We start from the raw sequence: 12485 nt of genomic DNA, 5'->3' as shown, positions 1-12485 counted from the left end.
TCATTTTCGACGTTTTTCCTCTAAGTCTTTATGCAAAATCTGCTTATAATATCTAGTAAAATGGTTTTAAAAAGCAGCTAGCGTGAAAATAATGAGACGCAGTGTTTTTTTTTTTTTTTTTTTTATCTTTTGTGAATAGTTAATTCTTCAACTTACCCAAAAATCAAATCAGAACGCTTGTATTTGAACACACAGAGGAAACAGAGGAACACACAGCTGGATTGAATATGAATGCTTCATGATAACCCAACCCAGGCTTCAGAACCTGCGAGATGTTTCTTTAAAAATACAGATGGGCAGACACTCGAGGGATGAGAAGTTTAATTTTAATCCATCTTCTCTTGTGCTCTCTCTGGGACAGATTCCAATCTGCTTCCAGGATAATGTTTTTCTGCAAAGTAGAAATCAATTTAGAGAGGAGACAAAGTAAAAAGAACTGTTTCATTTAAATCCCCCCCAAACATTTTCTCCCTGGGATATTTTCTATGCTCTTTTTATTTATTTGTTTTTTTTTTCTGTTAGTTTATAGAGATGGATCTTCCTTTAGGAGGAAAACAGGCATTATTTCAGGGAAGAAAGAAGAGATCAGGTGTATCGATTAACGGTTCAAAGGAGGAAATTCAAGAACTGCTAGTATGTTTTACACCAATCTTATCAGGTCATACTTAAGTGATATTCAATAATCAACATCTAAATAAAAAAAATAACGAGCTCCTTTCAATAAAAGGAAACAAAAGCCAGTTCTGAACCAGAAATAATCTTTAATTAATACGTTTTGAGGCCAGCATTGGGTTTAATATGACAACAATGCTAATGACGATAAATGGTAATCATCATTTATACTAATAATTAAAATACGACTGTGCATGATGACGATGATGATGACAGAAAAATAATGAGAGAGAGTAGAAAAATGAGAATCCGCCCATCTATTGTCTAATGTCCTTTCAGGGACCCAGAGGGTCTGGTTCTTATCTTTAGTAATTAAAACATAATAAAAACAGAAGGTAATTATAAAGATAGTGGCAGTAGTAATCATTTGAAAAATTATTACTATTGCAGTGACAGTAGTGCTATTGATTAAAAACTAATTTACATAATTGTAAAATAGCAAAGAATGATAATAGTAAAGAATAATACAAAATAACAATAAATAGTAAAAATGAGGTGAAAAAATCAAAACGTTGTCGTCGTAGTAATAATAAAAATTAGAACGAAATCAAATTGTAAAAATCACAATAAAAAAGGGTAATCCAAAAATAATCCCAATTAGTCAATATAAATAATAATAAACCAGAAAAAAGTTGAAAATAATAAGAAAATAAATAAAAGAAACATAATTTGAGAGAATCATGTTAATGATTGTAACAATGACCAATTAAATTAGCAAAAATATTTCTTCCTCTTAAAAAAATCATGATGATGGTTACATTCAGTGATAATGATATTTGCAATATTGTGAATGACAAAGATGGTGTTGATAAGAGTAATGGTAACAATAAAACGACGATGATGAGGACGATAATCCTGAAGACCGATTACAATGATGATGATATTGATGATGAGTGTTCAGTGATAACACTTTGAAAATGATCATCATTAATAAAGATCATTACCCGTGAATCTCATTGAAATGGTGATCCTTGGTAACCAAACAAATCCATAAAGGTCTTTTTTAAATCTGTGTGCGTATCTTTGTACTGTCTCATTGAGTAGTAATGAAGCTCGAATGCTACTGACCTCCTTTAAGCTGTCCATTAACCTTCGACCGTCACGCACGCACGCACTCTCTCTCTCTCTCTCTGCCTCATTTGGCAGCCGGCCCCCCTGTACACTGGAGCCCAGTGCTTTGTCGCTGGCCTGTAGCGTCCTGTGTTTGTGTGTGTACGCAGGCCTTGCGCGTGTTTGCATATGGAGTCGTTTCAACATGTGACGCTTGGACGTTTTGGCAGCGAGACAGTCGGGTAGAAAAGTCAGCGGTGTTGATGGGGGGGGAGGAGGAGGCGACTAACATAGCCAATGTTCAACCTGATTTGTGCTGGCACAAACATGGCCGTCTGGACGCATGGCAGCGCTGAGATGGGCTGTAAATGAGTTCAGAGCTGACCTCCTTCACAGTGAATTCTTTTCCTATTTTTTTTTTTTTATGTACGGAAGCAAACAGTCAAACAACTGAATGACATATTTACATGTGGGTTTATTTGTCCTGAAAAACACACTAGTAAGGGAGGGAGGGGAAAAAAAAAAATGTTTTCCCCTCCTACAGCTAAGTTTGCTTTTAACCGTTCCCAAAGTGTTGGCCGGAGCATATATCAGTCTGTTGGCGCGTCTGCAAGCAAAACGCTCGGGTGAGACAAACAATCCTCTACGCTCCTCGAACAGCTCAAGGGCCTGAGTCTGGGGGAAACGGCAAATAAAATGGCAAAGAAGAAACTTTACTACTGTTATATACTCCTCTCTCGACGCTTGCCAGAAGTCGATGGTGTGTTTGTCTCTCGTGGCCAAAGAAATGGAAGCTTGCTTCCAGAAAAACAGTTAATTACACCAAGATGCAAAAAAAGAAGCAAAAAAACAAAACAAAACTCCATATTTGAATGTATTCCATCCATAGAAAAGAGTGTGCTTTAAATAAATCAAAACAAAAAGATATAATTAGTGCTAGAAAAGCATGCAATACTACATACATCACTGTATATATTCATCATTTATTCCAGCTATAACTGTGTGAAATGTCATGGAAGACCATTGTACTATAAATTGACTCAAAAGGATGGACAACCCTGGAGATTTTAGTGCAAAGAACAACAAACTTATGTAATCATAAGAATTTGAAGGAATTTAATTATTTATTGACTTGGAAAACATCTTCAGAACTTGACCTAAACCGAGCTAATATAAAAATAGTTCTTAGAATTAAGTTCTAAATAAATGTTGACGAAATCTTTCAAACTTTCCAAGCCCATCCTCTGTGAGCTCCCCAGCCAGAGCGGCCTGTTTTTTGCCATCGCCGCCACACGTTTTCCAAGGCCTAAATGCATGTTTTGCCGCACTTTCGAGAATTCTGATGCTGTGATTCTTTTATTACCCCCACGGCTCTAAGTTAATGTCTGGACTTGGTTGGACTGGACTTTCTCCTCGTTGCGTAAGCCGCACTGTGCTGAGACGAACGCTCACTCACACACGCACCCTCGCAAATTCTGTCAGAAATACCCGTTCCCCTCATAAGCACACACAGCCAGGTAGGCCGAAGGAGCAGCAGACGTTCTGCAACACAGCCGAAAATTTTTCCTTCCAATCCCGGGTGTTGGAAATTTGATTTGCAGAACTTTTCTAGCAAACTTAAGCTACAACCTATAAAACGTTACTACTTAATAAAAGATGGCGGAAACCACTGAAAATTCACAAGAAAGTCAGTCTGAAAGAACATTTTCGGTGCTGAAGTAAGCATAGTGCAGCGTTCCTCCAGCATTTTTTGATCGCAATCCTAACAGTTGGCCTGATAAGACAATATAAATATTAGTAACACACATTTACAATGAGCTAAAAACAAATGATATTCAAGGAACATTTTCTCATTTTTCCTTATAACTAAAAAAAAATCTGGACAAATGTCTTGTTCTACTGGCAGATTTCACTTGCAATTAGTACTTTTTCATCAATGTTAGAAATTATTTATTTAAAACAAGCTGTTTTCTGCTGAAAAGTTACTTGTAAGTTAGTTTTACTTCAAGCGTTGTAGGATATTTGCATTAGAAACTAGACCAAAAGTATATTGTTTTTTGCAGTGCGGCAGTGCTTCACTGTAGAGTAGAATGAAAAGGTTATGAAATTTGGAAAACCTGTTAGAGATAAATACAATGGTTTCCCATAATGCAACACAAAAACAGCAATGGGAAGATGTTTGAGTGCTCCACCACATTGAGGACGATCTGCTCAGTGATGGTGTTCATCACAAAACAAGTAATTTAAAAATTGTGCTTACAACACATACTTCTTGTTTTCGACTTCATTTAAGGGATTTATGTACACAGTCTGAATTGACAGCATCATTACCTGCTGGTGGGGGGAAAAAAAGAAGAAAAAAACCAGAGCTCACAGTTGATTAGCTTAGCATATAAACTGGAAACCCGTCTGTTTCTCTCCAAAGATGAGTTGCCAGGCAACTGGCAGTGAAAACTACCCAAGCATTTTGCTTTTTCCAGCCACAACTTCACTTTATAACAAGCCTCCTGCTGCTTCAATTAGGATCCAAAACTTACAATGAGGGGTGCTACTCAATAAGAGGAAAAATAAAAAATAAAAATCATAAATGCATTAAAATTCAGGACATGTCAAATATGGTTCAATTTAAAAATTCAAATCAAGTTTTTTTTTTCTTTTCTTTTTTTAATCCTCTCTTTGACTTTTGCTTTCAGGGTTATCTGCCTGCCAACGCAGAGAGGAGGGAAAGCGTTCTACAGAGGAAGAGACAAGAATATTTCGGCTTCATCCAGCAATACTACGACTCGCGCAATGATGAGCACCATCAAGACACATACAGACAGGTATATGCTGACAGGCCACTTAAGGTGAATGACTCACCTTTTTGCTGCCTAACCTTTTTCTATTGATCAGGATGTGGATGAAAAAGCTGTAGGGTGTTTATCTAAACCAGGAAGCCTAGATTTGATCATGTTAGCTCAGATCACATTCCTTCATGTTATGTCAGGTTTGTTCTACTGGCTGGTATCTCAGCTTTGTGTGTTGATTCTACTGAAGAAGATGAAGATAACCCTGTTGGCATCTGTAAAGTTTCAAACAGGGTTTATCCCCTGTGGGTTATAAGCCTGGTGGCCCACCAGACTTTATTTGCTCCCCCGCCAGGCTAAGCTTTGTCTGTTTTTTGTAATAGGGTTTTTTATTTTTACACCAGTGACAGTAAAGACTGATTCATTTAGTGCCGTTCCTGCACCTGCACATTGGCCTCTCACGCCATTGTTTTCAGTTGCACCTTTTAATGTCTTTTATCACAAAAGCACACTGGTGGACTGCCGTAGCGCCTTTAGCGCCCAGTTCAGCATATTCTCTGGAGGAAACCCTAAATAAATATGAAACAAATTCTGGGTTTATTGGTCACCAGTGTGATTTTTTTCCTGGTTCTGGAAGCCCAATCCTAGCACAGCTACACATGTTTTCACAGACTTGCATCCACAGTCACAATTGAAGAAAACATCCAGATGTTCCCGTTGTATTGTGTTCTTTGTTTTCATTCGCCGTGTCCTCTCTGGACTGTTTGTGTCAACATGACGGGAGCGTGGTCGAGCTTTTCAGAGCAGGGACAGCCGGTTTCAAAGAGCTGCTTAAATGAACACTTTTCTGCGGCTTTGAAAATCTATTCCCCCCCTCCACTCCCTCTCTGTTTATCTGTCAGTCTTTCACCCTTTGCACACTCCTTCTTTTTAACATTGGACTACTTCCTGTTCATTTGAAGCCGATAAGAAACTTCAAAGTGGGCTGTCAGTCTCGTAGCTCCACACATTTTTCATATTTGGCCCAATTTCCCATTGATCTCCTCGTCACAGCTGCCACGAAGCTGGCACACTTTGTTGTGATGATTGTTTGAATCGCATCCTGTAGCCACATTATAACAGGTCTGGATTGTGGAGTAATTTCGGATTTCGCTTTTGCTGTGTGCTTTATTGTGTTTACACATATATATATATATATATATATATATGTATATATATATATATATATATATATATATATATTTCCTCTGTGTGCATGAGGACCTTGATTTTGATCATTTGAACGATGGATTTCCTGAAAATGCCTGGATGTTTCTAGATCTTTTTCATGGTTAGTTCATCAACCTCTGAATATCTGTCTTTCTTTGACTTTCTTTCTCTGTTTTCTCTCTTTTTTTTCAGTCTCTCTTTCACTCTTAGTTTTTTCACCATTTCTTTCTGCCTCTTAGTTTCTTCCATTCTTTCTTTGTCTTTCTTGTTGTCTTTAAAGTGCTGTCTGTGATTTTCTTCATCCCAAATGAAATGTGTTCATTAACGTACATTTGATTGCCCTGAATTTTTTTCTAAAAGTCACAATATTCTGTTTTTGGAATATTTCGAGAATGTTGGTTTTTACTTCACAGCAGTCATTCTTCCTTGAGGGTCATTGCTACGTGGGGCTTGTTATGTTACAGTGTCACTTGTTGCATCATGTTTTTCCTTTTTTTTGTTGGAAAGCCACGAACACAAGGACGGCCTTTTGATATGTGCATGACAACAGATGGCTTGTTATGAAGGTGGAGCTGCTTGGTAGAGATTCGAAATTTAAAGACTTCGCTTAGAATTCGCTACACCAAGAGTAAGACTTTGTGCTGGAATGACTTTTGACCCACATTGAAATTTCTAAGAGCTCGTTTGATACATTTATCTCATGTCAGCCAGCATTAGCTGTTACAGCTTCCTTTTCAGTTACGAGGTCGAGCATCTAGTTGTTGTACTCCTGAATACAATAGTCACTTCTAGTGTACAGTTTGAGTTGCAATACTCACTTATAATGGTTTATAATATCCAGAATTTGTTGTGGCAAGCATCTTCAGTTAATTGAGAATCTTTGGGAATGCACAAAGATTTCATTGTTCAAATACTAGCATAAATTGATTGTGGCATTAAGGTGACAAAATATATAAAAAAGTCGATGATATGACTCCCTTATGAACACTGGGTGTGTTTGTGTTGGTTTGAGTCTCTAACACATGTCCTTTCCATGTTGCTGTCAGATCCATATAGACATTCCTAGGATGAATCCTGAAAATTTGGTGCTGCAGCCAAAGGTGACAGAGGTAAGGCATCCAGGACTGTGGCTCCAGCTGCGCGCGCTAGTCCGCTGAGTGACTAGTGCGCACACTCCTCCAGACCGTTTCAGCCGGCCCGTCTCAAGCTGCCGCCCTGCATCCGTCTGGCTCCCTTCTGACGAATCTGTCCGCCTGCTGTATTGTTGGTCTGAGGGGGTAGAAGGTCTGAAATGGCAGAGAAACTTGGTCTCACAAAGCTCCTCACAGAAACATCAAAGGGGGCCGTCCCATTATGCTAACGGCGCCCATCTGCAAGTTCCCAAGACCAAGGCTGCTTTCCATTTCAGAGCACCAGAAACCCCAGTCTGACTCCAATCAAGAACACCAATCCACTAACTTTTGCTGTCGCTCCGTTCTATAATAGCCAGATCCGTGCTAACCTGCCTGTTGCTTCCTGTTTGTCTTTCTCTTTCTTTCTCTCCCCGCAGATTCACATTGACATACCGAGAACTAATCCTCTTATTCCTCTTTTCCAACAAGCTTCTGTCCAAGAGGTGAGACCCCACCTGCAGGAGCACACACACACCACTTCACATTAGGAGGGTTTTCCTTTTTGCCTTCAGACTGACTCACTCAGCCTATCAGTGGCCCAGTCCATGTTTATTAAAAATCAACAGAATTGGCTTGTTTCATTTTCTTATATATTAGTTTAGAGGGGGAGTATTATGTAAAATCTATCATTTTGAGCTTTACATCTTATTGTAATGTTATTTCCTCATTTAAAAACACCTGGAGTGTTGCCTTGATTCTTTCATGAATCAGTTCAACACCTGGTTTTCTGCCTTTCATTGCAGCAGTGGTAAAAATGTTCCTAAAGGGTTAATAATGTTCTCTTTCTGATGGTTGAGTTTAAAAAAGAACAGGAGTTTCTTAAAGAGACAGAGGCCCAATATCAAGGCTTTAAATTACAAAGTCAAATTTGGTACATAAAGAGTTTCTAACAACTGAAGGTAACCATTTTATAACACCATCAAGTGTGTCTGGAAAATACATAATGCTGCCCTTTTATAAACACAATAAGAACATTTCTGTGTGCAGCTCTAAAAAACTGAGGTAATGACAGGAAAACCCTCACTGTAGAGCACTGCATGATGTGGAAAAAAGCACAAATTAAAAGCATAAACATAATTTCTTCAGGCATGCATGGAATCAGACAACCCTGAACTTTTTTCACTCTGCATGGCTGCCACTCGTATCTTTTTGTTGCGCTTTGTTTGTGCTTATGAAAAGAAAATGTACTTTTATATCTAGGTTGTTTTATGGCATTGAAGTGAGACTGTAAAGTGAGCAGCAGTTTAAACCGTCTGGCTTGTGGGTACTTCCAGAGCCAGGCACTTCTATCAAAACGACATGTAAAAAGCTCTGAAACGAGATCATATATTGCTGGAACAAAATCTTGAAAATCATGAAAATGTTGATTCGTTCAACCATTGAAGTGTGTTGCATTCAGAGTGGGGAAATACAGCAATTACTGCAAACCCTGCCACCTTGTACTATTTAGATTCAGACACTGAGTTGGCTGGGGAAAGGGGTTCTGAGTCGTTTTTTTTGTTTTTTTTTTTTTTTCCGATTCTGGTCGGCCTTGCATCTCATGATAGTCGCATTTATTTCCTTGGCCGACGATGAGAAATATGTTTCAAACACAAACCCAATAACAGCGAAAAAAAAAAAAAAAAAAATCTAAACATGTAGCAAGCCAAATAAACAGGGCAGGCAGCCAACAACTGGTGAACACAATCTCTGGCTGAGCAAAATTTGACACAACCTTTGCTTTCACATTACAGATGTTTAGATTGCATAACCTATAATTAAATGTGAGATGATGAGAAAGAGAAACCATAAACAACCGTTTCTACTTTGCTCGCATGCTGATACTCGCTCTCTAGGTACATTTTTCATGCAGCCGTAATAATCAACATGTAGAACAACACATTTACTCCCCGTTAAACGTGTTATCAATGTGCAGAACTCACTTCCTGTTTTTATAGAAAGACAACGTAAAGTCATACTTCATATATTTACAGCTTCATTCACTCTACAAGATTATTTAGGCCCTTTAAAATGATTTTAGGGGCGCCGTTAATTATGCTACTCGTAATTTCATTATTGTCTTTTAAAGCTTCCTCTCTGGATGAAATGTGCTCAATTAAGATTTGGATTTAAATAAAAATCACTGTGAGATTACTTTGCTGCAACAAAAGATGAATATATAGTTTTGTCTTTATTTATACGTCTTCGCCAGAGGTTCTCCCAAATATGTGCATATTTGTGGGTCAGTTACTGGTATAACCTTTCAAAATACTGAAAACGAGCATTTTTAGCACTGATGATAAAGTATCGAAATCCGCCTTCCTACGGAAACAAGCTGGATTTTATTCCTTTCCGGAGCTTATTACCTCACCGTTTCTGCCGGGGCCTGTCACAGACATGAGTCCGAGAACGGTAAACACAAAGAAAAGTTTCCAATAATGAGGTGGAGGCTAATGAGGAGGCCAGCACTTGAGGCCGCTCTGTGACGTCCATCTCTATGCAGGTGTGAGCGAGCCTGGGAAGCACACACTCAAACACGCTGCCAGAACATTTTTTGTGTGTAAAGCGGAGTAGAAATTCGAGCATTGAGCTCAGGCTCTTTAGTCGATGCAGCGCCTCAGGCAGCACCACCTCCCACTGTCGCTGTTTTGTACAGGTTAAAACTCTGTGCTGTAATCAGAGGCAAGAAGGGAAACGGGATCAGATGAGGATGAGTTGCTGATGTCTTTTCTGCACTGCAAGCTGCTTACTGTTAATGTAACTTTTTGGGTATTCTTCTCTTAAAAAAAAAGGTGTAGCTTACACATATTCATAGAAATTAGGTTAATGTTTATTCCAATAATTTAATTTAATTCAAAAAGCATAAAAAAAGACTATGATGTAGAACATTTATCCAGGGTTTCCTCCTGTGTAAGACTGGCGGGCCTCCAGGCTTTAATTGCCACTCCACCAGGCTAAGCATAATTTATTTTAAATATGGTTTAACAGAGACACTAAAGACGGATTAAGCTAGGTTTATAGTTGACATATTGCCAAATTGTGATGCCTACTCGTGCGTCTTTGAAATTTTGCACCTTTTCACTGGTTTTTTTTTGTTTTTTTTTTTACATAAAAACACTGTGGGCTGCTTGTGGATTGCTGTAGCACCCCTACTGCCGGGCTTAGCAGGGGAAACCCTATTTGTCCTTTCATCCTTGACTCCTTCTTTTTGTGTGTGTGAAAGGGACAATTTCCTCTCCACTTTTTTGAGATTAGCCTTATCTTGGTCCTTGGGGTCTCGAGCTAATGGGATGAAGCCATAAGCGTTTGACACAGGAGGCGCGGGGAAAGCCGATTTCCTGTCCTGTAGACGCTTCGTTGGAAGAATCGGAGGTTAACGTGAGATTAGCAGAACGTGCTCTCAAACTTTGATGTCTCTCTTTGATTTTGATTTTTAAGCACACGAACAGAAGATGTCTCTCTTCACCCGCAGCAAGAAAAACCAAATAAATAAAAGGGTGTTGGTTCACCCAGCATTGCTCTCTGTGTAGCTGCCAGCGTGAAATATGCACGTCGGCTTTGGAAGCTGCATGAAAAGAAAGTCCCATTACCCACTCGGCCTTCTATCGCCGGCACCTCTTCCCGTTTGATTGATGCGGCTTTGATAAAAAAAGAGCGGGCAGGTGGAGGAGAGCCTCCGAGAGATCTGCTACTGTCTGACATCACCGCGTTTACGTCAAGTCAGAAATAAAATGAGTAATACGCTTGTTATACACATAGCATATTCCCAAAAAACAAGGGGGAGGCGGGGGAGAAAAAAACTTGATATGTTGGGGGCTATGCCAAGATGTGAGAGCTCTTTTTGATGAAGGAGAGGTAAAGACATTTGGACACCAGAAAAACAAGCTGAGCATCAAGCCCTCTTCAATTCACTCTGGCTGACAGCATTAAACAGTTCCTCATAACAAAGATGGAAGTGTTCACCCTGCAAAAAAAGAGAAAAAAAACAACTAAAAGTATTGAAAAGGAGAGGAAAGAGAGGGAGAAGGACAGGCTGAGTCACAGAGAAGAGCAATAGATTGAATACACTGGCATTAAATGAGGATCAAAATGGGCCTTTCTTTTTTTTTTGTTTGTGAACCAAATGTTCAGCTGAGAAACAGTAATCAGATGGTGCTTAACGGTGTTGAAGCCAAATCAGTTCATTTTGAATGAGTATTTAGCGCTTGGAGGATCCTGTTTTTATTAATTGAACTCAGTCCTTTCTGAACTGGAGAGGCACCGATCAAAGATTTCCAATCAAATGCTTTTCAGAAACCAAACCACCAAATCCAGATACATCAGATTCCTCTTTTTACTTTGTGGAAAAAGTATGAAATCACCCTCAAAATAATATATTTGTAGAAAATTGAAACACTTATGTCTCATATGTTGGGGGGGAGGGAGGGTAGATTTATCCAAACAAATAAGACCCAACTAAAAGAGAATTACAGGCTATCAGGTTTCCCATTCCCATTTTTCAAAAGAAATGACTGTCAACTTTAATTTTTGAACGTAAAAGTAGCTCACATTTCTATTTTGCTCTGCTAAATCATTCATCCATTTCCCGTAACTACGCTACATTACATTGGAGAATGAGCAGACTGGGATTTTTAGGTTGGAAGGAAAATAATCTTAAGGTTTACAAAGGAATAATTAATATCAGTAACCATGTCAAAACTAACACAGTTTAACAAACCTCTAAATCATTAGCCGTGTCTTAAGTTATTTTTTAAAAATTTTCTAACACTTAACCGGCTTATTGTTTGAAATTTTCTTGCCTTTTTCACACCCAACTCCTTTGCCATCAATCAACATCGCAGTGTTTCATCTAAAATCGAAACGAAACAAAAACTAAGCAAATGCGGCGCCCGTCTGGCACAGCAGGAGCTCTGAAATGTGAATTTCGTATCCAACATTTATTTTCTGCTCCTCTTGCTCTATAATTACCGGTTCCACATCAATGAGAGGCTTCTCCGGTCGTTTGGGCATTTCAGAGCGCCACGACCTCCAGATTTCTGGCCCTGCGTTTCCTCACGATCGTAGGTGAAACACTGCGTACTAATTGCTTCAAAAAGCAGCTTTTTCTTCACTGGAAAGAATGTCTGATGCAGTTGCTTCCCTTCCATAAGCCATTGTTTTTGACTGACTGCTCGTGTCCGTCTGTTGAAGATATTTGAGCGGATTTTGTTCATCTGGGCCATCCGGCATCCGGCCAGCGGCTACGTGCAGGGCATCAACGACCTGGTCACGCCGTTCTTCGTCGTCTTCGTCTTCGAGTACATCGGTGAGTGATGGGGCCCCGCCTACCCTCTCTCTCCTCTCTTTATCTCCCACTTTAAAACTTCCACGGTCCTTCATGTTCCATGCTTTTAAAGCTGAGTGACGCCTTCTGTAGACAGTACAAAGCTGGGTTACTTTCTGTTTCACCTGCGCAGGTTGTAGAAAATCTCTCATGGGACCCTCCGTACCGTCTCATTTTACACCTGTCTACCCTTCACCCATTCTGCTCCCTCTTTGTGTGAAAATACGCTTTGAAATTCTATTCATCAAGTCATTTTCTGGTTAACACTCCTGATTCGACTCTTTGCGGTGCGTG

At 39.3% G+C, this 12485-nt stretch overlaps 1 protein-coding gene across 2 annotated transcripts in view; it reads left to right on the top strand.

The window, feature by feature from the left end:
* tbc1d22a (TBC1 domain family, member 22a) overlaps positions 1 to 12485 on the top strand; it is a 121856-nt gene that overhangs the window by 28480 nt on the left and 80891 nt on the right. The window contains exons 7-9 of one of the 2 annotated variants that reach the window (XM_055055605.1): positions 4416 to 4544; positions 7267 to 7332; positions 12059 to 12173. In XM_055055605.1, the coding sequence (XP_054911580.1) occupies positions 4416 to 4544; positions 7267 to 7332; positions 12059 to 12173 (310 nt within the window). Of the gene's footprint in view, positions 1 to 4415; positions 4545 to 6763; positions 6827 to 7266; positions 7333 to 12058; positions 12174 to 12485 lie in introns of both variants that reach the window. The other variant, XM_055055606.1, reaches the window with a different exon arrangement.

This window comes from Poeciliopsis prolifica, unplaced genomic scaffold (assembly GCF_027474105.1).
Source record: "Poeciliopsis prolifica strain line A6 unplaced genomic scaffold, Auburn_PproV2 SCAFFOLD042, whole genome shotgun sequence".
Taxonomy (NCBI): Eukaryota; Metazoa; Chordata; class Actinopteri; order Cyprinodontiformes; family Poeciliidae; genus Poeciliopsis; species Poeciliopsis prolifica.
Note: the sequence above shows the minus strand (reverse complement) of the source record. Positions and strands in the feature narration are given on the sequence as shown.